Below are 25,974 nucleotides of genomic sequence, written 5' to 3' on the forward strand. Positions count from 1 at the left end.
GCGCTACTCAAACCATACACCGTACCCATGACCCATTCATTCAACCCATGCGTGATCTGGATAGTACAACACGCAGTGTCATACAAAAGGAGAACTCACCGGACCAGGTGTGCACTTTACTGCAATAAGACCCGGTGTCTGGATACCTTGTGATTGACCATGGAGAACGTCGACCAAGGTACGTAACGGTTTAGCGTAAATAATGACTGATGGGTGAATACCAAAGTGTAATTCGCGGTAGCTAGCACACACATTACAGGGACATTTTGATGCCGTGCTTCATGGTAGATATACCGAATAATAAAGCGCAGTTGCATTGCTGTGAGTGACATGGACAATATGCAACCACGATGTATTATAATATAAATGTATTAAGCTGATAAGAATTTGTGTATATGCGAGTAGGAGAGTCCAGTAGACATACCCCTGCTCCAAACACAGGTTGCAAGCAACAGATCAGAAACGCCTATCCGACCTTCCATCCATTAACACACACGGGGCGTGCTGGAGATACCAACACAAACTGAGACAAAGTTGGCTACCTTATACAGTGGCAAATATGTCAGTACACATACGTACGTGAACAGAATGCCCAGATAAATCAACAGCCAATGTCGACCTGACAAACAGGAGCGCCGCTTTGCGGACGTAAATGTTTCATGTTTTGGGGTTGACAATGTATTCGGAAAAGGGTTTCAGTGTTAGTTGAGAAAATCTCGTCTACGTTTTTTTCTTTCTGCACCTTAGACGGGTGTTTCATGACCACTTTGAGACACACCTGTATAAGGTGAGGAAGAAAACAGGTTCAGCTTTTCAGCGTCAGCATACGTGTTTGTCATTGTCAGTGATAAGTTGACAGAGATGTTCATCACAATTCCAACAGGTATGATGGTGAAACATTAGAGGTGAACGCCCTTCACCTTTAGACTGACCGCGGCAACAGCACGGACACTTGAAACTTCAGTCATTGCTCGGGTGGGTCATGAAGCCCTTCAGCTCACAATGACTGGGCAACAGGAACGGACACTTGAAACTTTAGTCATTGCTCGGGTGGGTCATTGTCTTCTAAGCTGCTGTACAAACATAACAAACGGATAAAATCATCAGCTTTAGAGACTGCTGTTGAGAATAGCAGTGCACGTGCCTTGAGTCATCCGCTTCTTATTGGACGCGCCGAGGGCCCTTGATGTCACTGTGCTTCTAGCATCTTGCACTAGGTCGAACCTTTGAGGTATTTCACAGCTGAGTGACTCGAAAGTCTTACATATTAGATAAAACATGAATGTGGTTCGTGTCGTAAGTATTAGGTCAACTGTGCTGCTGGTGATTTCATTGCATTCCTTGCATATGTTATTCTATTGACAGCAGGACTAGGACCTGTTTGTCCCGTACATATACTGCCGATCAAAAGAAAGTAAACATTGCCAGCTGTTGAATAGGTTTGATACCTCGGCTAAAAGAGACTGAATTCGGGTTGAAAACCTTTGACAAACACACCCAACATAATGTGATTGTTAGAAATGATTTTTCGAGTGTGTGTGTGTGGGGGGTGGGGTGGGGTGGGGGTGGGGTGTGTGTGGGGGGGGGGGGGGGGGGGGGTGGCACTGATGGAAGCTTTTCTGTAAATAGAGAATCTCACCCGAGTGTATTTTGATATGAAATAGAGCAACGAGTGTTTCAGTTTATAGGCAGTAATAAGCAGGGTCTTTAGTGTAAAATGTACTGCTAACAGCTTGAGTAGCGGAGCCATTAGTGATTTCATTTGATTGTGACGTCATGGTAACCAATGACGTCACAATGGTCTGAATAGCATTGTGATGCAATTTCTTTGATCTCACCCAAGCGATATCTCCTGTAGGAGCCAGTTTTGGATGATAAAGAAGCCTACCCTAACCAACATCAGAATACTGAACATCGGCCAAATAGACGTCGGTGATACCAACTGTGCGACGTGATTGGCCAAGGGTGCTGGTTCAGGGACGAGAGCAGGTTCAACTTGTTCCATCCTGATGGTCGGATGCGGGTGTATTGACGGGGTATCCATGGGGCGTCGTGTCTGTCTGGACGCCCTAAGAGGCTACCCGAGATAGTGATGCCATTACTGATGTGCCATGGAAGCGTTCAGAAGCTTTGTTAATCAGACTTTCATCATCTGTTGTTTTAACGTCTCTTGGTATGACGCCGCCGGGGCTCGAACCCCGGACCTTGCGCTCTCTGGGCGGACGCTCTACCACTAGGCCACGGAGGCGGTCGTCACAGTTATAACCTCAGATGTGTTTAATTGCTTTTTGTCAATTCATCACAAGTTAATAAGCTACCAAGTCGGTGTAAACTTTCTTTTGATCATTAGTGTACTTCATACATATGTATATATATCTTCCAGGAGCAAAGATGTCCAATAGCCTTTTCATCCAAAGCCTAGTTTCTACTGGAAACGAGACTTTGGTATAGGGTAGTGGACACGCTTGCCTCGGGAAGACGATGTACATACCACCGGTCTGAAAAACTGTATGTTTGCAAATATGTGCATAAGGGAGAATGTGTTGGAGACTTAGAACTGACAAATCTAAAAAGACTAGAGACATATTGAAGAACAAGTGCTGGAAATCATATTAAATTTTCATAAGATAGATTGGTAGGCTCGTATGGTGTGTGAAAACTATATGTGGCACAGGCATTCTGTGAGCAATTGTTCTTCAAAGAGTCAGAAGTCTTCGACCCAAAGTGATATTTTTGGAGGTAAATAACCATAGCAGTCATTTGGTGAAAATTTCATCTTAGGTCAGGCCCTTGCCATATATAGTGCTTCATAAACTTTGTATGCATTTGTTTATCTTAACCCAAAGGTGACCGGTCATACCGCGGTCATTGATGAAGGGAAAGATCCAGACAATTTGGAAATCACAGCCTCCAGTGTACATCTTGTGTAACGAGGCAATAGTATTAAACCATAACGTTCAGCTTACCTTGCTAAACTACCCCTGGGCTACGAATACTTCATGGTCGCTGACATAGCCTACACTAAAGGGAGATAATTTACGTAAAAGATGCTTTCAATCGATTTCCAAATCCTGGATGACCCAGGTTAACACGGCTGACCAAGCTATATATAACCCAACTGATTTACGTCATACTTCGGCTGACATGTTGCCCATATCTTCTGACCCCCTGGGGCGCAGTGCGATGGTTAGCAGCCTCCAAGTGACGTCACTGGTAGTCGGAATTAGTTTCTTTTTTTGATTCAATCATGAATAACAGCTTTTTAATGTACAGTAAGCTACGATAATAACGAACTCAAAGGGACCGCACATTTCAGTTCCTTATAAGCATATATACAGCAAATGGCCGGGACCAAAAAATAAGTTCGTGATATCCATCAGTTCGTTATAAGCGTGTTCGTTATAAACGTAGGTTACTGTAACTCGTATACATGTATTCTAGAGCTATATGCTTTTGATTGTTTGGTATTTTACCAAGGGGTGTGATTTTGATTGGGGATCCACAGTTTTTAGAGGATATTCACATTTTCTTACCCATCTATTTCTTGACATTTTTATTTTATATTTTAACTTGAAACCTGTTTCGCAATAAAAACCTTGTAAATCATTTAAAACTATGTGAATAGTATTATACCCGTCTGCTTGCTGCTCCCTACCCGGAGAAGCCATTTTTGTTTGCAATACCTAGCATTGTATAAATAAGTAAGGCGCTATTTCTTTAATCACCAATTAGCGATTGTTTAAGAAACAACATGTACATTGACGGGGCAGGGTCCGCTTTTTGCTTGGCATCTTTCAGTATGTTTGTCGCACAGACGTTTCCGAATGTAACTGTCGGGAAGTGAACTTCGCGATCGGCTGATACACAATCATTTTATCTGACAGTTGTAACATACGCAACCTTTTATCTCATGGTTGTAATTAATATACGCATTAGTTTTACTTCAATAGGGTATTTATAGTTATTGTTGCGTATTTGATGCGCTAGGATTTTATTTGTCTGCGTATTTCAGTTTATTTAATGCATATTTTACGCAAATACGTAGCTTAGCTCGTGCTCTGGTATTTTGATGCGCCCGAGAAATTAAACTTTCGACTGTTGATATAAATACTTTAGAATCATTGATGCAACCGATTTAGCATCTTTGATGTTCTACTCGTCTTGTCGTTTTTCAGAAAAGGTACAATGGTAGCTTTATCAAAGAATGAAGCACTTGTTAACCCCATAGTTGTGTGTTACAGCAATACACGTTGGTGTTGTGTTCCTCCTTCTCCCGGCAGCCATTTTGTATTGACTCAGATGATTCAAATTCTAACAATGGAACTCACGTACTGTTTAAAGAAAAACAAGTAGTGAAGTGCAGTGAATATGTAAAGGAGACAACATACTCTTACAAGTGGTCCTTGTGCACACACGTAGAACTTTGTAAAGTTATAAGCTGGGATGACAAACAACAATTACACGGTGTCGGTCGCTTAGATTTACTGCAAAGACAACACCTTTGTAGTTTTGACATTTCTTTGCGGACTTACATCAACAAGTAACAAACGAAATGAAATAAAAATAGTAATTGTACTCTTTAATGTGCATTTATATTGTCTCCTTGGGTTTCTCCATTCTCTCTTTGTTTGTGTTTGGCTTGGCTTGTATTTACATCTTTTGAAAGCTGAACTATTTACTTCAGTGTTTAGTCCTTGTATTGTGACACGTGAGATCCTCCTGCCTGTGTTGAATGTACAGGGAAGGGGTGCTCCCATGACCCAAATTCGTGCTATCAATAATTGAATGTCCTTTTTGAGGCGTTCTCTATTTACAGGTAGCGAGTTGCAAGTTGTTACCCTGAATGTCAGCTATATTCGGGGAGTTCGTGCTACTTGAATATATGAATATTATACCGCGAGGAAACATTCAGTGAGGATAAAAAGAATGTTTGTCGTAAGGGGGCACATGTGTGTGTGTGTGTGTCGATGTGTGAGTGTCTGTGTTTGTGTTGTGTGATCGTGTGTTGTGTGTCTTTGTGCGTGTCTGTGTGTGTTGTGTGTGTATGTGGTGTGTGAGTGTGCGTGAATGTGTGCTACATGTCAGGGCAACTCTTTTTAATGAATGTATTGCTAAATCTTATAATGTTTTAGATATACCTGATATCGACAAACTTTGTTTAATTTTCAGTGACTCCAATGTGTCTTTTATACTTGCCAAAGTCTGCTTTTTAATTCTTAATCGTAGAAAACATCTTTTATATGGATAACTTTTTACTATATCATCTTTATATCGTTTATGTATAAATTCTATGATAATTTGTCTCTCATAATTCTATTGAATGGTTCTGTAAATTCTATCTATGTCAAGTTGTACAAAGCTGTTTTATGTATGTACAGAAGTGAGACGTTAATATACTATTGTCTGTCTGTCTGTCTGTCACCTGTCAAAGGTTGTGATAATACTTTAAAGTAGATGGGCGGTGTCTTCCCGACAGAAAAGAAGGTAACGATGCCCCGTGTTCACTGGACCGTGGGCAAGTCACACAGAACAGTGGGAGTGTAAGCTGCGTGTCATGATTTTAGGGTCGATACTCATCTAGACTTACCGAGGCTTTTCAAGCCCAGTAGCTGCACTCACCTTTGTTGATCTGACAAAATAGAAACATTGAAACCAATGTAATTAAGCACGGTTTCGCTGTGTAAATGTTCTCGTCATTATAAAACTGATTACTAAAGAAATCGTAAATTTATTGACAGTTTTTTTATACTGTCGTAATGGTTGCGCAGTGCAACCATAGTGAGTGAGTGAGTGAGTTTTGGCTTTACGCCGCTTTCAGCAATATTCCAGCAATATCACGGCGGGGGACACCAGAAATGGGCTTCACACATTATACCCATATCGGGAATCGAACCCGGGTCTTCGGCGTTACGAGCGAACGCTTTAACCACTAGGCTACCCGACAGCCCCTGCAACTATAGAGTTCTGTGACGGATATATTGCTTATTGTAACATTATTCATGTCATGTATGTCATGTGATCGAGGAAAAAAACATGTCTTGATGAAAATAACAGAAACGTTGCGAATATATATCTGCCATCGATCTTCCCAATCATCACACCAGTTCCACATATGCAATATGGCATATAGATTACATGTTTAGTTTTATTTGGTCTAACTCTGTCCCGTGGAGTCATGATATAACTGGATCGTATAACTCTGTATGTGACAATGAGAAGCGGGACGTCTGTTTGTATGAATACATAAACCCCTATCCTGCCTGGTACGTGATATGTATTCACTGAGTGCTTTGAAGGATTGGGTCTCGCTCCACGGAGCGGTCTCAAGTCCACGGTATCCCTAAGATGAAATTTGAGAGTTACGACAGTTGTTTCTCTTACCTAGCTGTCTCTTGTCATCTACTAAGACCGCCTCCGTGGTCTAGTGGTAGAGCGTCCGCCCGGAGAGCGGAAGGTCCGGGGTTCGATCCCCGGCCGCGTCATACCAAAAGACGTTAAAAGATGATATTTGTTGTTACCCTGTCTGGCGCTCGGCATTAAAGGGCTAAAACAAGGACTGGTCGGCTCGGAGTCAGTATACTGTGTCTGAGTGGGATATTCATGTTAAACTGCGGCATGGTATCTCAGTGAGCTAGCACTATAAATCGGCATCAGTCCGGACGAGTACAAGCAGCCACACAAACACATACACGTACATGCACGTCGGTATATAAGTGCAATAATCTTGGACGCGACGTTAAACCCCATTTCACCTCACCTCACCTCTTGTCATCTACATGTCTTATTTCACGTTAAGCCCCTGTGACGTGTACAGACGTAATTCTCCGTTTATCACGTGACATTCTCATACACGTGTATGTCCACTGTCCTCGGAGTACAAACCAGCTACGTTTCGGAGTTAATATAATTATAGTTAATGAGTATGGTTTTACGACGCCTTTAGCAATATTCCAGAATATCACGGCGGGGGACACCAGAAATTGGCTTCACACATTATACCCATGTCTGGAATCGAACCCTGGTCTTCGTCGTGACGAGCGAACGCTTTAACCACTAGGCTACCCGACGGCCTCAATATAATTATTATAGACATGAAAGGTAAATATACATATAATGTGCAAACAAACAAACAAAAAACTTGTATAGGTCACCGATTTTACATATTCTCCTGCGTCACTTGTCACGAGTTTGTCTTCTATCCGTCTCATTTTAATGTTTTATTGGGGCGGTCGGGTAGTCTAGTGGTTGAATCGGTCGCCCGTCAAGCCGAAGACCAGGGTTCGTTTCCCGACATACGTACAACGTGTGAAGCCTATTTCTGGTGTCCCCTGCCGTGATATTACTGGAATATTGCTAGAAGCGGAGTACAACTATACTCACTCTAAAAGTGTAGACTTTTAAAATATGAAACCGATGAAAATGTTTTAAAAGAAACTTTATATTTGTCTCACATGTGTACATACGAAATACATAAATAAATATGAAATATTTCTTAAAACATTCCTAATTGTAAATTATTACCCTAAACATGTTTATGTCATTCGGCAGCAATCACCACAGGGGCCACGTCCTGTCCTTTAAACTGAATGTGACATATTCTTATTCCTGATTCTGAAGGAACGACATGTAAATGACAATTTGTCATATCTTCTGTGTGCCCTGGGGGCACGGGTGGCCCAGTCGTCTAAGGCGCCGCGATTCTCTGTGCAGAGTTGCGTCCCTTGGGCACGCCAGAAACCTATGATTGTTGGTTCGAATCCCGCTTCGCCCCGATTATGTTTCTAGGTTTGTCACCACCATACCCGTGCTCGTGGGTTTCACCGATTGTGGTAAACGTCTAAGACCTGCATCACTTCGGGCTTTCCTCACACATTAAGCTGACACACCGTGATATAACTGGAATACTGTTAAAAGCGGCGCTAAACCCAACTCACTCATTCACTCTGTGTGCCCTTTAAGACATTAGCATCAATAGGTAGGTATGCTAACCATTTGTTTACGCCGTGTTTGTCCTCTGGATCAAAGTTATCTTGTTCTCCGTTCATGCTGCACAAATACGACCACAACTTTCTCTATCGAATTCTGTTTGTCATGTGACCCATGAAGATCCGGGGTAGAATAGGTCTTCAGCAACCCTTGCTTGTCGTAAGAGGCTACTAACGGGATCGGGTGGTCAGGCTCACTGATTTTATTGATGCTTTTCATCGTATCCAAATTGCATTGATCGATGCTCCTATTGGCAATCACTGGATTGTGTGGTTCAGGCTTAATTATTTACAGACCGCCGCCATGTAGCATGAATATTGCTGAGTGCCGCTTTAAAGAACAAACAAAAACACACTGTCATATGTTCTCTCCTTGCAGACACTGAAGACCAAAATGGCGGACTGCGGCAGAGATCGAAGGAGGACCCGGATGAAGGGGTATCACCAGAGCAGTTCAGCATTCAGACCGATGACAATCTTCACATGGGCAGAAATGTCGGCCTTATCAGCGGAATCTCACTGATCGTCGGTTCAATCATTGGTATTAGGACATGTCTTTCCCCAGAATAGTAGAATGATAAATGGCTTTACCCTTTATAAGAAGGGCACCTCGTTTAACACCTTAAGACATTAAATCTAATCCTTGATGTGAGAACTGGAAGAATATCAGTTTTTATAAAGTAACTATTGAAGTAAATGCAATTGTCTTATGAGATTTTGTAGATAGGAATTATTGTGTATGGTGTAAACTTTAAAAATCCAGTTTCCACCCTTGCCGAACTAGAATGGAATTCATTGGCTCGATCGTAGCGCCACCAGTGGCTATTACCATTTATGTCCCTTCTAAGCCTCTCCCATGGACCAATCAGATTCCACCTCCCGTATCACTTGCATTTGCTTCAAACAAAATGGCGGCGCCAAGACAAGACGATCTGATCGATAATCAAGATCTATATTGTGATCAAACGGGTCTTACATCGCGAAATGCATCAAATCACGTGAGCAGCTTGATTAAAAACAAGAAAAGATTTGGAAAATATCTGTTGACAACGAGTTAGCGGTGCACATGCTTTGCAAATCCTGCAATCGACCGAAACCTGCACGACAGTTTACGAACCACGCGAATTTGATTGGACTATGCATAGAATGGTTGGTCCAGCCAAAGCAAGGAATGGTCAGTTCGGTGCCAGTATAAGTGTTTGAGCGGGATATTCATTTTGAACTGATAAACTGCGGTATCTCAGGAGGCTAGCACTATAAAACCGGCATACGTGTGACGACCCCCTCCTTACAAGTACTTGTCAACCAATCTACTTAGGAAAAGTTCAAATAAGAACATGTATCGACGCGAGGCGTCGGGTAGTTTATCGTCGCTGATGAGCACATTAGTAAGCATTACTGGACACTGAACTAAAAACCTCCTTCCCGGCACACTGGACTAAATACCCTCTGTCCTACACACTGAACTAAATACCTCCTGCCCCACATACTGAACTAAATACGTCCTGTCCTATACACTGAACTAAGTACCTCCTTTCCGACATACTGAACTAAATACCCCCTTCCCGACACACTGTACTAAATACTCCTGCCCTACATACTGAGCTAAATACCTCATGTCCTACATACTGAGCTAAATACCTCCTGCCCCACATACTGAACTAAATACCCCCTGTCCTACACAATGAACTAAATACACCCTGTCCAACTAAATACGTCCTTCCCGACACACTCAACTAAATACTCCTGCCCTACATACTGAGCTAAATACCTCCTGCCTCACATACTGAACTTAATACCCTCTGTCCTACACACTGAACTGAAACCCCCTGTCCTACACACTGAACTAAAAACGTCCTTCCCGACACACTCAACTAAATAACCCCTGCCCTACACACTGAACTAAATACCCCCTGTCCTACACACTGAACTAAATACCCCCTTCCCGAAACACTGAGCTAAATATCCCCAATCTTATACACTGAACTAAATACCCCCTGTCCTACACACTGAACTAAAACCTCCTGCCCTACACACTCAACTAAATTCCTCCTGTCCTGCACACTCAACTAAATACTCCCTTCCCGACACACTGAGCTAAACACCCCCGGTCTTATACACTGAACTAAATACCCCCTGTCCTTCACACTGAACTAAAACCTCCTGCCCTACACACTCAACTAAATACCTCCTGTCCTACACACTGAACTAAATACCTTCTGGCCTACACACTGAACTAATTCCTTCTCGACACACTGAGCTAAACTTCCCCGGCCTTATACACTGAACTAAATACCCCCTGTCCTTCACACTGAACTAAAACCTCCTGCCCTACACACTGAAGTAAATACCTCTTGTCCTACACACTGAACCAAATACCTCCTGTCCTACACACTGAACTAAATACCTCCTGTCCTACACACTGAATTAAATACCCCCTGTCCTACACACTGAACTAAATACCTCCTGTCCTACACACTGAACTAAATACCTCCTATCCTACACACTGAACCAAATACCTCCTGTCCTACACACTGAACTAAATACCTCCTGTCCTACACACTGAACTAAATAACCCCTGTCTTATACACTGAATTAAATACCTCCTGTCCTACACACTGAACCAAATACCTCCTGTCCTACACACTGAACCAAATACCTCCTGTCCTACACACTGAACTAAATACCCCCTGTCCTACACACTGAACTAAATACCTCCTTCCCGACACACTCAACTAAATACCTGCTTCTCGACACACTCAACTAAATACCTCCTGTCCTACACACTGAACTAAATACCCCCTGTCCTACATACTAAACTAAGTACGTCCTGTCCTAGACACTGAACTAAATACCTCCTGTCCTACATACTGAACTAAATACCCCCTGTCCTACATACTGAACTAAATACTCCCTGCCCTACACACTGAACTAAATACCTCCTATCCTACACACTCAACTAAATACCCACTGTCCTACACACTGAACGAAATAGCTCCTGTCCTACACACTGAACGAAATTGCCCTGTTAACAAGATATCTCTGTATCCCCAGGGTCTGGCATCTTCATCTCCCCGAAGGGTGTTCTCAGCGATACTGGATCTGTCGGGCTGAGTCTGGTTGTCTGGTCGTTGTCTGGAGTCATCGCATTATTTGGTAGGTCTGGTGGAAAGTCTTTTGTCCAAAGGATGTCCTGCATTCGGGCACAGTTTCGCCGTGCGATTTATCAACCATTGCACTTGTACATATGAACCACATCGCATCATGCGTGGACTACCACTAGGGCAGACCTGAAAAGTTAGGCACAATAACAATATAATGAAGTTAGTTAAGGCCACGGGAAATCCTCTTTTTTATCTCAAAATTGGGTCAAGAAATTTGAAAACAGTGGAACCTCGTTTGTCTTAAATCCGAAAGTACCCAACTCTTACTTGAAGTGGCATCATATACAACCACAAAGAATTGAGGACCACCCCATTCTTTCATATTACTGAAGTTAATATGTTATGGCCTGACAGATTAACTTGAGTAATATGAAAGAATCGGATGGCCCTTAACATTATTTTAGTAGTTTGTGTTTCCAAGATTCGGGAATCCGGACATGTGTTAATCCGGATTTATGTTACGGATCACTTTTCCCAGTGAAACCGTCCAGATTAACAGAGTTTCGCTGCATATGGTTGGAATATGGGTTTCTTAACGAGCCAGTGGTACATTCGAGTAGAACCGTATTTAATTCATACCATACCATACCATATCATACCATACCATACCGTACCGTAATTCGAGTAGAACCGTTTTTAATTCATACATACCATACCATACCATACCATACCATACCATACCATACCATACCATACCATACAACTGACTAAGAATACATTGTAACTGAAAGTGTAAAACGTAAAACTTCCCTCCAGTTATGTTACACGTCAGCGTCGAACAAAATGAAGTCGTTTATGACGAATATTCGGCGATAACGAAAAAATAAAATATTCCTTAAGCACTGACGGTCAACGTAATTGTTCATGTGATTGATTAACTTCGGATGTACCGAATTGGTTTTGAAACTTCCGAAGATGTCATCATATGTAGTCTGCAGTATTCCATCTTCCTTCAACATTTTCCAACAGGTGCTTTGTCGTACGCCGAGCTGGGCACCCTGATCAGACTGTCGGGGGGTGAGTATGCCTACATCCGGGCAGCTCTCGGAAACATCTGCGCATACCTCTACGCATGGACGTCTATTATTGTCATCAGGCCCTCCACACTCGCCATCATCTGTCTCGTGTTCGCCGAGTATGTGTCAAGTTTCTTCAAGATGTGCGGCACACCAGAAATACCAAACAAATTAGTAGCGGCTATAGCGCTTAGTAAGTACTTTGGATCGTCGCGTAGATGTTTAGAATTTTACTTTTACTCATATTTGGGCCTGGACCATTTTTCAAATTAATATTGGCAGTGAAGTGTACTGTTTGTAAACTTCGTGATGGGTAGAGATGAAATCTGGTCGCGATCTTTTCTTGCCCATGATTATACTTTTTGGTAACAGACATTGCCATACTATATAACGCCTACTTAAAGGCGTAGAATTTATTTTTTTTCAATATATAGCAGAACGCAAATGACTTAAACACTTATATTTAATAACATCGAAATATCTAGTTAAATAAATCTCGTAAGTACGGTGGCCCATAAGGGACATGGAGTCTGTTTTTCAATATTTTGATGTTTCACTTACTTTTATCGTAACCTTTTGCAAATTAACACAATTTGTCATACAAATATGTGATAAATCATGTATAAAAACAACCGAAAACATGGAAAATGTACTTTCAAGTAGCTATTGAGTCGCTGAAATGTGAAGCGAAAATGTCAAAAACTAAAATGGAAATGTCAAAAACCAAGACGAAAAGGTCAAAAACTGAAATGAAAATGTCAAAAACAAAAGTGGGAATATTATCACCGCGGTGGAAATAGTTTTCTGTATTTTCTATTTTAGTTTTTGACATTTTCGCTTTTGTTTTTGACATTTTCATTTCAGTTTTTGACATTTTCGGGTTTTGTTTTTGACAATTTCATTTTAGTTTTTGACATTTTCGTTTCACTTTTCAGCGATTCAATATCTTCTTACACATGATTTATCACACATTTGTAAGACAAATCGTGTTAATTGGTAAAAGGTTACGATAAAAGTAAGTGAAATATCAAAATATTGAAAAACAGACTCCATGTCCCTTAAGGGCCACCGTACGTGAGTCTATCATGTTCAACATTTTAACTGGTTGGGCATGAACAAACAATGACTCTCAGACTTGCTTCTACTCCAGTCACTGTGGGCATTGTCAACTGCTGGAGCACCAAGTTGGCCGCCAGGGTGCAGGTCGTCTTCACAGCCGCCAAACTCATCGCTCTCGTCATCATCATCATCGGCGGTCTGGTCAAGTTAGGGCAAGGTAGGCGTGGCGAGAATCGGTGTTTATGTCCTAGTTCAGGGCAACATGTGTGTTCTATATGGAAGAAAACATGGATAACCATACCTGTTTCGTGGTCAGATTTTGCATTTCGAGAGGATGGCACACCGCGCTTGTGACAACTGAAGGTAAACGGTGGATCACAATGTGACTAAACTGGTTACACTGTTGGTACCCGCCTCATACGTAGCGCTAGTTTGGGTAGACAGAAACCAAGTCTAAAATATGATCTGATTGTGGAGCGTGCGAACCAACCTTTCTAGGTATCAAGCATACCACTTATTTTGTCATTTTATTTTGGCATCTAATTTTAGAACTCTTGCTTTTGTTTCGTTTGTTTGTTTGTTTGTTGTTTAACGCCGCACTCAGCAATATTCCAGTTATATGACGGCTGTCAAGAACTCTTGAGTCATATCAGTATACACTGGTGCGAGCATGCTCGTAAGATGAGGGCTAAATATTGTTTTTGCACGGGGCTTTTGTTACAAAACGTGGTGATCATAAATATAGTTAAATTTCTATCTTTAGAGGGTCCATCTGAAGTTTACTGAGAAAAAAATATGTGAAATGCTAGACTTTTTAAAGACATTTAGGCAAGAAGTAGGCATCCCCATGGGCAACAGTTGCGCTCCCCTTCTTGTTGATCTGATTCTTTATGCATAGGAATAAGAGTTTCTGGCAAAACAAGATATGTCAACTTAAGCTTCAGCTATATCGATGATCTGATGTGGTTCCATGACCATCAAATATCCAATTCCTTTCCAATGATTTACCCACCTTAACTAGAAAAAAAGGAAACCGGTGGGACCGCTTCATCTGTTTTATATTTAGATCTATGCACAAAGACTCGGAATGAAAAAACACTCTCCACAAGACTGAATGACGAGAGGAATGACTTCAACTTTCCAGTAGTCAACTTTCTCTTTCCGTCGAACAGCATTCTTGCAGATGATCGAGGTTACAACATTCAAAGGGGCGGAGGGGTACCTAGTGGTTAAAGCGTTCGCTCGTCACGCCGAAGACTCGGGTTCGATTCCCGACATGGGTACAATGTGTGGAGCCCATTTCTGGTGTCCCCCGCCGTGATATTCTGGAATATTGCTAAAAGCGGCGTAAAACCATACTCACTGACACTGACTGCAGATGATCGAGGTTACAACATTCAAGGCCTCAGTCAAGCTTTCAAAAAGCTTTGTGGTTGACATGTGAAAGACATCAGTGACGCATCAGTGACAAAAATGATGTCGGATGCAATTTCCTATGTCAACTGATATCACAGGTTCGTGTTTTCTCAGGTAAACAGTTGACTTGCCTTTGCATGTGTTTGTAACGGGTGAGTTTTTACATCTCGTCGTGATACAGCTAAAATTTTGTTGACTGCGGCATAAAACATCATTGGCTCACTCAGCGCATCATTCACGTTACTTTGACTTTTCCAGGTAACACGGCTGTTCTAGCGACGGGCTTCACCGGCTCCACTACCTCGCCCTCGGTTATCGCCCTTGCCTTCTATGGCGCATTGTGGGCATACGACGGATGGTAATTAACTAAGTTGAAGGACTAAATAGTAGCGGATAGTAACTCGATGATTTGGTCGATTGCTTGTCATCGTATCCCTACTACGAGCGCCCTCGATTACACATTGTATCGTATACCATCGTTCTTAATAGAGATATAATACACTGGATAATCGAGGATGGACGGCCAAATAATCATAATATTAATCGCTGGGCTTGATTAATTACAGGCCTTTTAATAATAGCGTGTTTTTTGGCAGTAAAATAAAACAAGCACACTGCACACCATTCAAACACACACACACACACACACACACACACACACACACACACACACACACAGAAAAGCACGCACGCACGCGCTCCAGCGTCTTTAGAAGCAGACCAAATATTTATACATGTGGAAGTGTTATAAGTGTTAAAGGTGGACAAAAATATCACAACTATCAAATAACAGATTTTTTAAAAACGCTGCACCCACCCTTGAACTCAGTGTTACGCTCATGGAGAACGCTTTCAATTTACAGGTGTGTTTACCTGTAGCTGCACCGTTCAAATACACGTCGTGTTTGTCATCTAATCCTTACCGCGGGTGTTTACTATGCCCGTGGATCATATAATGTACAAACACACGTCAATGGTTGTCAAATAGGACTACCAGTGCACAGTCCAGGGGTCCCTTCCACAAAATGATTGTAGCGCTAAGGTGATCGTAACTCTATACTTTAACTAACTCACGATTTTCGCAGCACTACGATCGCTTTGTGGAATGGGGCCGCCCTGGCACATTTTCTTGCAGTTTAACGCCCCACTCAGCACCGTTACAGCTATATGAGGGGCGGTCGGGTAGCCTAGTGGTTAAAGCGTTCGCTCGTCACGCCGAAGACCCGGGTTCGAATCCCGACATGGGTACAGTGTGTGAAGCCCATTTCTGGTGTCCCCCGCCGTGATATTGCTGGAATATTGCTAAAAGCGGCGTAAAACCAAACTCACTCACTAACTCACTACAGCTATATTACGGCGGTCTGCAAATAACTGAGTCTGTCCCAGACAGTCCAGTGATTAACATCATGAGCATCGACCTACCATAATTGGGATACGATGACATGCATTACCAAGCCAGCGAGCCTGACCACCCGATCCCGTTAGTCGCCTCTGACAACAAGGTTGCTGGGGACCAATATTCTTACCCAGACTCCTCCCTACGCGTGCGCATACAGGTGGGGACATTCTGAGGTACACTTCCGGGTCGGACCAGAAAGGCTAGGGGACACCTGAGTTTCACTCGTTGGGGATACGTTTTGGTTTATGGATCAGACCGAACACTTAGTTTCCTTGTCAAACATCAGGTTATTTCTTCCCAGCTTTTTCTGGACCACACCATTTTATTTAAAAGGTCTCAGGCTCCCAATCATATCAAATGGTCGGTACCCGAGAGAGCATCTGTTTGACTTTATAGGGGAGGGTGAGACGATCTTTTAAATAAATAGTTTGTTTAGAAATATGCCCCAAAATAATAATTTGTTGGCAGTGGTGAAATAAAAGACAATACCCAAACGTCATTTTTTGGTGAGCATGAATAGATTGCATGAAGGTGCTAGGTAAATATATAGTTAGTTGAACACAGGTGGGAAAAAATAGATTGTAAAAAGAATTCACCCCTCCACCCCCACCCCGCCACCACCTCGATGCTCATTATATCAATCACTGGATTGTCTGGCCCAGACTCGATTATTTATAGACCGACGTCATAAAGCTGGAGTATTGCTGAGTGCGGCGGTCAACAACAAACAAACAAACAAATTAAATGGATATTCCCTAAGATGTAAGTGTGAATTCGTGTCTGTACTTTCAGGAACAATCTTAACTTTGTCACCGAGGAGATCAAAGAACCCAAAAAGTGAGTATCCGGCACATTGAACACTTTGTGAGTAGACTACAATACCGGGCAAAAGAAAATATACACCCATGTTTGGTGGTGGCAAGAAATGGTTTTTCAAATGTGATGTATATGATACGGGTATCTTGGTTTGTGTTGTACCTTGGATTTGTAGTGTTTCGGCGACTGTTTTCAGCCTGTAACGTCTCGTATTTCCTGTACACGGTAGAACCCACACTGGAAGCTGTCCATGTTTTCAATTAAATGTGACTTCAAAAAATATTTATTTAGATTTCAGATATACCCATTACCTAGCCCCGGTGTGTTCCCAATGGAAAAAAACAACCTATGGAAACATTCTATCACTCTTTAAAGCAATGTTCAAGTTATATTTTTTGTATTCTTGTTTATGATTATTTGATATATTATTTACATGCTATAACAGTACAACCTTCTACATCCACCCTCAAATCCCACAGAAGTGGCATGAGACATTGTTGCCGTGGAATCATTAATCACTAAATTGAAACTAAAATTAAACTTGAGTGAAAAACAGAGTGCTCGTTTCACCAAAGTGGTAAACGTCTTAGACCTACATCACTTGGGGCTTTCCTCCCACATTAAGCTGCCACTGGAATACTGTTACAAGCGGCGTGAAACCTTACTCACTCACTCATAAAATGGCTTGAATCAAATTGCAAGGATTGCCAACATGCCAGAGTTCAGTCCCCCTTAAATAATTCTCTGTCTGTACAGAAACCTTCCCCGTGCCAACATCATCGCCGTCATCCTCGTCACTGTTGTCTACGTACTCACCAACATCTCCTACTTGGCCGTGTTGAGCACACAACAACTGTTGGCCTCAGCGGCTGTGGCAGTGGTAAGTTGGGACCGACTCTGAGCTTTCCACAAATACTGGCCGCCAATATATACCGCTGAATAGATATCGAAAGGATTTTACGTGTGTTTCCTCAATTTGTTTAAGTGTGTCTTTTCCTCAATTTTCTGACGTCCTCGCATGTTCACGGGCTGAATAGATGCCCCCCCCCCCCCCCCAAAAAAAAACACCAACCCCCCCCCCCCCAACCCCCAACACACACACCCAACCCCCAACACACACACACACCTCACCCCCCGGGATGATTGTCGCCTTTCTTCGACAGAAATTATCGATGCTTATACTACAAAACATTGGTTTGTCCCGTCGAGGTCTGACTACATCCATGTTGTCGTGGTCGAGCTGTTGCAGTCATATCAATAAGAACAGTACACAACCTATTTCCCCGATCACCCCCGGAAATGTGGTTTTGGCTTGTGTGATGTATCTACTCAGAATCTCTGAGACGTGTCCGTTTAAAATGTATCGACCAATTATATAATTTGTATTGGACACCCTCTTCTTCTCAGACATGGGGCGACCTCATTCTTGGAGGAGCCGCTATCATCATGCCTCTGTCCGTCATGATCTCAACATTTGGGGCGGCAAACGGAACAGCCTTCAGTGGCTCCAGGTAAGCCAATGTTACCTCACTTCAAATACTGACTTAATTATCAGTCAGGCGATTTGTATATCTGCTAGTTGCAACAGGGTCAGGATACAGGATAGATGGGGATAAAAGTGTGTCAATCACTGGATTTTTCTGGTCAAGGCTCGATTATTTACTAACCGCCATCATACAACTGGAATATTGACCAGTGCGGCATTAAACAATAAACAAATCTCATCACAGAACCCTGTCCAATGACTGACAACGAGTTACTGTCATTGAATGAATTGAATTGAATGGGATTGAATTATCCAGTGGACAGGAAACTGGCGGATTGAAGATGCTTTGCTTCAATAGTTGTTTCTTATAATGTGCTGCCGGGATTCCGGGGCGAACTGATCTTCAATAACCTTTGCTTGATAGGCGACTAAAACCGGGTGGTCTGACTCGTTAGATTGCGTATCCAGAGTTTTCAGATGCCTCCGTAATGTAGGTGGAATAATGCTGACTGGCGCAAAACAACATTCACGCTATAAATTTGTTGCTAGGGTGGTGTACGCAGCGGCTCGAGACAACAACCTGCCGGAAGTGCTGTCGTACATCCAGGTGAAGCAACTCACGCCGATGCCGTCGATGTTATTTACGGTAGGTACAAGATAGTCATGTGCTTTCTCTTTGGGTGGTAGAAATGCGTGGTCCTATGCTATGTGTAAGTAGGGGTAATGTAAATGTGACAGATTACTTATTGAATGCATAACGATCAACAGTGAGTGTCCATGGACAGAAAGTCAACGTACAGAGAGTCCTCGTACTGAATGTCCTCGCACAGAGCGTCCTCGTACGGAGTGTCCTCGTATCTCGTACGGAGTGTCCTCGTACATCAAGCCCTCGTACGCAGTGGCCCATGTGGAGCGTCCTCGTACAGTGTCCCCGTACGGAATGTTCTCGTACAGAGTGTCCTCGTATCTCGTACGGAGTGTCCTCGTACATAGTTCTCTCGTATGGAGTGTCCCACGTGGAGCATCCTCGGACAGTGTCCTCGTGCGGAATGTTCTAGTACAGAGTGTCCCCTTAACGTCGGAATCGGATCGCTACACTGGCTGCTGAAAATTTCACCAAGGCTGGTTTAAAATCTGTCAAAGACCATCATCGATATGACATTGTTTCCCGATGGGTGGTCATGCTATCAACCACTGGTATATCTGATCGAACCCGTTCTTATATCTCAGGCCACTGCCGTATATATCGTACGGACTAAAGACTGAACCTGGCCCCCGAGCCCCCTCATCCCAGCATTGTACCCAAATAAAGTTTGCTTTGCTCTTAACCCGTGAAAATCCTGATTGGAACTGGTCTTCACCAACAAATGCTTGCCGTAAGAGGCGACTAACGGGATCGGGTGGTCAGGCTGATTTGGTTGCTGCTTGTCATCGTATCCCAGTTGTGTAGATCGATGCTAATGATGTTAATCACTGGATTGTCTGGGCCAGAGTCGATTGTTACAGACCACCGTCATAAAGTTTTAATATTGCTGATTGCGGCGTTAAACAACATATAAAACAAACGAAACTTTGCTGTTATATTTGTTTTTTATATGTGCCCATGGGAACTCGTTCATAGAATCTGTTCCCAGTAACCTATGTTTGTGGTAACACTGTACTAAGCTGATAGTCCGGTGCTGACAGTACAATCAATTAATGATATAAAGAACGCACGGGTTTCACGTATGTCGATATGTTTCAAATCCGCAGACCTCAGAACAATGACAACATTTACCAAAACTACTTTGTTCTTGTTCAGATCTTCATCTCCCTCCTCATGATCATCCCAGGGGACATCGGCAGCCTCATCGACTTCTTCAGCTTCACCGCCTGGATGTTCTACGGCATGACCTTCCTCTCCCTCATCGTCCTCAGGTTCAGAATGAAGGATGCGGATCGGCCATATAAGGTAAATCCAGACAAAATAAGATTGTCTATCACAATCCCAGACAAAATAAGCTTGTTCATCACAACTCCAGACAAAAAAAGGTTGTTCATCACGATTACGAACAAAACAAGATTGTCCATCACAAATCCCAATGAAATAAGGTTATCCATCACAAATACCCACAAAATAAGGTTGTCCATCAAAATCTCAGACAAAATTAGGTTGTCCATCACAAATCCAGACAAAATTAGGTTGTCCATCACAAACCCAAATAAAATAAGGCTGTCCATCACAATCTCAGACAAGATAAGGTTGTCCATCACAAATCCAGACAAAATAAATTTGTCCATCACAAATCCAGATAAAATAAGGTTGTCCATCACAAATACAGATAAAATAAGGTTATTCCATCACAAATCCAGACAAAATAAGTTTGTCCATCACAAATCCAGACAAAAGTAGGTTATCCATCACAAATCCAGACAAAATAAGTTTGTCCATCACAAATCCAGACAAAAGTAGGTTGTCCATCACAAATCCAGATAAAATAAGGTTGTCCATTACAAATCCAGATAAAATAAGGTTGTCCATCACAAATCCAGACAAAATAAATTTGTCCATCACAAATCCAGATAAAATAAGGTTGTCCATCACAAATACAGATAAAATAAGGTTATTCCATCACAAATCCAGACAAAATAAGTTTGTCCATCACAAATCCAGACAAAAGTAGGTTATCCATCACAAATCCAGACAAAATAAATTTGTCCATCACAAATCCAGATAAAATAAGGCTGTCCATCACAATCTCAGATAAGATAAGGTTGTCCATAACAAATCCAGACAAAATTAGGTTGTCCATTACAACCCAGATAAAATAAGTTTATCCTTCACAAATCCAGACAAAATAAGGTTGTCCATCACAAATCCAGTCAAAATAAGGTTATCCATTACAACCCAGACAAACTAAGGTTGTCCATCACAAATCCAGACTAAATTAGGTTTTCTGTCACAAACCAAGACAATGGTAACGTCATGGGCCTTTGTTACTTCCCTATTCTGTCCTTTGTGCGTTTTGTTTTTCGCAAATCTGCTTAAATTGTAAAGGCTTCCCAAGGAAATAAATATAAAAATGAACATGGTTTAAAACAATAAAGAAATAGTAGCTTAGGACTACCAACCATTTGCTGTATGTTTAATATAGAGACTAGTTTTTATAGACGACGACTACCTAAGTATAAAGAATAAATCAAGATAATTTTTACATTGCAAGTTTAAGCTGCATCTGCAATGATTGTCGTTTATGAAAATCATATTGTTATTTTAATTGGTATTTCACAGACAACCATATGTTCGTTACTCTTCTCGAATACTCTTTATGACTTTTATCAGAGGCTTCTCATGATTATGGAAATGGTTTTCGGATTTATTAATATTTATTATATTTTTAATATTTTTATTTTGCAGGTCCCAATTCCTATCCCCGTTATAATGTTCCTGGTGTCTGTCTACCTCGTAATAGCGCCTATCGTGGACGACCCGCAGATGGGGTTCCTGTATGCGTTCCTGTTTGTGATAGGGGGACTCATCCTGTACTTCCCATTTATACATTTCAACCTGAAGCTGTGTGGATGGGGTGAGTACCTTAGTCCTTATGTATTGCTATTGTGCCTGGGAGCACGGTAGTCTACTACTACGGTGTGACACAATGTAGTCACATTGCAGTCACACCACAGTCACACTGTAGTCACACCATAGTCACACTGTGGTCACAATGTAGTCACACCGTAGTCACAATGTAGTCACACCGTAGTTACAATGTAGTCACACCGTAGTCACAATGTAGTCACACCATAGTCACAATGTAGTCACACCGTAGTCACAATGTAGTCACACCGTAGTCACAATGTAGTCACACCATAGTCACAATGTAGTCATACCGTTGTCACAATGTAGTCACACCGTAGTTACAATGTAGCCACACCATAGTCACAATGTAGTCATACCGTTGTCACAATGCAGCCACACCATAGTTACAATGGAGTCACACCGTAGTTACAATGTAGTCGCACCGTAGTTACAATGTAGTCACACCATAGTCACAATGGAGTCACACCGTAGTTACAATGTAGTCACACCATAGTCACAATGGAGTCACACCGTAGTTACAATGTAGTCGCACCGTAGTTACAATGTAGTCGCACCGTAGTTACAATGTAGTCACACCATAGTTACAATGTAGTCACACCATAGTTACAATGTAGTCACACCGTAGTTACAATGTAGTCACACCATAGTTACAATGTAGTCACACCATAGTTACAATGTAGTCGCACCGTAGTTACAATGTAGTCACACCATAGTTACAATGTAGTCACACCATAGTTACAATGTAGTCGCACCGTAGTTACAATGTAGTCACACCATAGTTACAATGTAGTCACACCGTAGTTACAATGTAGTCGTACCGTAGTTACAATGTAGTCGCACCGTAGTTACAATGTAGTCACACCATAGTCACAATGTAGTCGCACTGTAGTTACAATGTAGTCACACCGTAGTCACAATGTAGCCACACCGTAGTCACAATGAGGTCATACCGTAGTCGCAATGTAGTCACAATGTAGTCACACTGTAGTCACATTATGACAATGACACATTTTAAGTTCCGAAATGTGAATATGACGGAGAATATCACTGTGTGTCATTCCAGATCGCATCACTATGTACTGCCAGCTCATCTTTAACATAGTCCCGACATCGGTGGAGCCTGATGAATAAACCGTGGTCAATACGGAAGCCTATTGCTGGGTCAGTATACACCACGGCCACTGAACATTGAACAGCGGGTCCAGAACCACGGCAATACTGAAAGACAGGGGCACCAGGGTCAGGAGCAAGGAATGGTTCTTTCTCTGACCAGACCTCCACCCCTCCCCCCCCCCCCGACCAACACTGAACTTACGCGTCGTCAGAAAGCAGTTCATTCTTGAAGTGTGCGATTTTCACCGTGACGCCAAACTCACTAAGCTTCTGCTTGTTTATAATTTCAATAATTAATACTCATACCGTGAAACCTCGTTTATACGGACACCGTTAATCCGGACAACTCCTTTCTCTGACCAGACCTCCACCCCGCCCCTCCGACCAACACTGAACTTACGCGTCGTCAGAAAGCAGTTCATTCTTGAAGTGTGCGATTTTCACCGTGACGCCAAACTCACTAAGCTTCTGCTTGTTTATAATTTCAATAATTAATACTCATACCGTGAAACCTCGTTTATACGGACACCGTTAATCCGGACAACTCCTTTCTCTGACCAGACCTCCACCCCGCCCCTCCGACCAACACTGAACTTACTCGTCGTCAGAAAGCAGTTCATTCTTGAAGTGTGCGATTTTCACCGTGACGCCAAACTCACTAAGCTTCTGCTTGTTTATAAGTTAAATAATTAATACTTATACCGTGAAACCTCGTCACAATCCGGACAACTCCTCTTCCGGGCGATTACTGTTGAAAGCATCTCTGTGTATTTAATGTCTACACTACTACTTATCAATGAAACGTTAATCTGGTAATTCATCAGTCGGAGTTAACGGGTTGGATTAAATATTAGTTCTTAACCAAGGGTTGGGTAGATTAGAAGAGCAGAGTTTCCAAACTCTGTGTGTAGAGTTGCCTCCCTTTAACCATGCCAGGATCACGGGTTCGGATAATAGATTTACAACCCTACACGTGCTTATGGGGTCACAATATCGTAAACGTCTAAAACCTTCGTCATTTTGGACTTTCCGCCCACGTGCACTTGGCAAGCCGTGATTTAACTGAAAAACTGTTCCTAGCGGAGATATACGCGTCGCTCTCTGTTCCATAAAACACAGACATAAATGGACAGATAGCTGACTCGTGAGCTGGCAATATCATTCATTGTTAAGTGTCACAAATGAGATTATTTCTTTGAATGTGATATCACTATTGGTAGCTTCCAACAGAGAAAAATAGACCACTCAAAAGAAGTTAAAGAACAACCTATTCTTTGACATGATTTTACTATTTAACTTTTTTTGTGTAGTATACACTGTCTCAATTATCATGATAGTATTGCAAAACAATAAGTGTTACCAGCCATGAGATAAGGGACCGTAGGGGTGAAAAAACACATTTTGACTTCTTATATTACAGGGGACAAGAGTGGCTCAGTCGTCTAAGGCGCCGCGATTCGCTGTGCAGAGTTGCGTCCCTTGGGCACGCCAGAAACCTATGATTGTGGGTTCGAATCACGGTTCGCCCCGATTATGTTTCCAGGTTTGTCAGCACCATACCAGTGCTCGTACGTTTCACCAAAGTGGTAAACGTCTAAGACCTGCATCACTTCGGGCTTTCCTCCCACATCAAGCTGACACGCCGTGGTATAACTGGAATACTGTTTCAAGCGGCGCTAAACTCACCTCACTCACTCTTATATTACAGTATCCAAGAACCACACAAATACAATTCACAAGTTTCAATACAAATTTATTACAGAGATACATGGCAACACACATTTGAATTCATTTTCTGTCCCACTTTAAGACTGATAGCTGTTTATGTAATAATTGCTGTTTTTTTATGTAGCGTGTGATTAATTGAAAGTAGACATGTACAACGAAAAGTTTTGAAATAATGTTTTTAGTACATTACGAACTAACGAGAGAAGAATAAGAAATTTTGTGCTGTCCGCACACATGGCGATTTATACTTCAAAAGTCTTTCTCTATGACGTCACAACAAAATTGTGAGTCACAAATAACTAGTGTATCGCACTTGTACATATATATGTTCCCGCCTTTTTTTCAACTCTGTATATACAACTGTTCGTTTGTGTAGGTAACTGTGTCTTCCATACTTCGAGCGATATAACTCGATTTACGAGCTCGATTTTTATCAAGTTTACATAATATTATATACATTGTACGTACGCAGTTTTGATATTCTGATACTTTTGTAATAAAACATTAAGTTAATTTGTGTTAGTATATTTATTGTCTGAGGACATGCCGTGTAATCAATAAAGTATGGACCGCCTCAGTGGTCTACCAATAGGTAGACATGACATGACTGAGGTACTGACGTTGGCCCATGCATGCAACTTTCAAATCTGCATTGCCCTTATGTCCAGTGGAATCTGTCTCGACGCTGACATTTCATTTCTTACACTTACAGCTGTACATTACACTTACATCAGCGACCGCCTCCGTGGTCTAGTGATTTGATCCCCGGCCGCGTCATACCAAAAGACGTTAAAAGATTGTACTTGTTGGTACCCTGTCTGGCGCTCGGCATTAAGGGGCTAAAACAAGGACTGGTCGGCTCGGAGTCAGTATACTGTGTCTGAGTGGGGTATTCATGTTAAACTGCGCATGGTATCTCCGGACTAGTGCAAGAAGCCACACACACACACACACACACACACACACACACACACACACACACACAAACACACACACACACACACACACACACACACACACACACACACACACACACACGTGCATGCACGTCGCTATATAAGTGCAATAATCTTGGACGCGACGTTAAACCCCATTTCACCTCACCTCAACCCATCAGCCACCATTGTAAGGCTGCAAGATTCGCCGGTTTCTGTACTAGCCATTCCCTTAGAGCGACAGCTGCTTGATGAACAGTTTATCTGCGAACGAACT

The 25,974-nt window shown here is 42.2% G+C and overlaps 1 protein-coding gene across 2 annotated transcripts; it reads left to right on the top strand.

Moving 5' to 3' along the window:
• On the top strand, window positions 1-24,487 carry LOC124140853 (b(0,+)-type amino acid transporter 1-like). Of its 2 annotated transcripts, XM_046508644.2 has the most exons (14): window positions 1-178; window positions 8,365-8,526; window positions 11,040-11,141; window positions 12,119-12,358; window positions 13,316-13,441; window positions 14,899-14,998; window positions 16,832-16,876; window positions 17,612-17,735; window positions 18,263-18,366; window positions 18,891-18,987; window positions 20,143-20,292; window positions 21,739-21,907; window positions 22,985-23,082; window positions 24,455-24,487. In XM_046508644.2, the coding sequence occupies exons 1-13, from the start codon at window positions 160-162 to the stop codon at window positions 23,050-23,052; spliced, it is 1,506 nt and encodes a 501-aa protein (XP_046364600.2). In that variant the 5' UTR covers window positions 1-159; the 3' UTR covers window positions 23,053-23,082; window positions 24,455-24,487. The 2 variants fall into 2 exon arrangements, with proteins under 2 accessions (XP_046364600.2, XP_046364599.2); XM_046508643.2 differs by lacking the exon at window positions 24,455-24,487 and having other exon boundaries at window positions 22,985-24,412.
• The last annotated feature ends 1,487 nt before the right edge of the window (window positions 24,488-25,974 follow it).

The sequence above is a fragment of the Haliotis rufescens genome, unplaced genomic scaffold, assembly GCF_023055435.1.
Source record: "Haliotis rufescens isolate VD_foot unplaced genomic scaffold, xgHalRufe1.0.p SCAF_17, whole genome shotgun sequence".
In the NCBI taxonomy this organism is placed as follows: domain Eukaryota; kingdom Metazoa; phylum Mollusca; class Gastropoda; order Lepetellida; family Haliotidae; genus Haliotis; species Haliotis rufescens.

Coding starts and splice junctions, on each gene's coding strand:
- LOC124140853 (XM_046508644.2), top strand. Junction 11,142..12,118: donor TGGAGTCATCGCATTATTTG/GTAGGTCTGGTG, acceptor ATTTTCCAACAG/GTGCTTTGTCGTACGCCGAG. Junction 20,293..21,738: donor ATGCGGATCGGCCATATAAG/GTAAATCCAGAC, acceptor TTTATTTTGCAG/GTCCCAATTCCTATCCCCGT.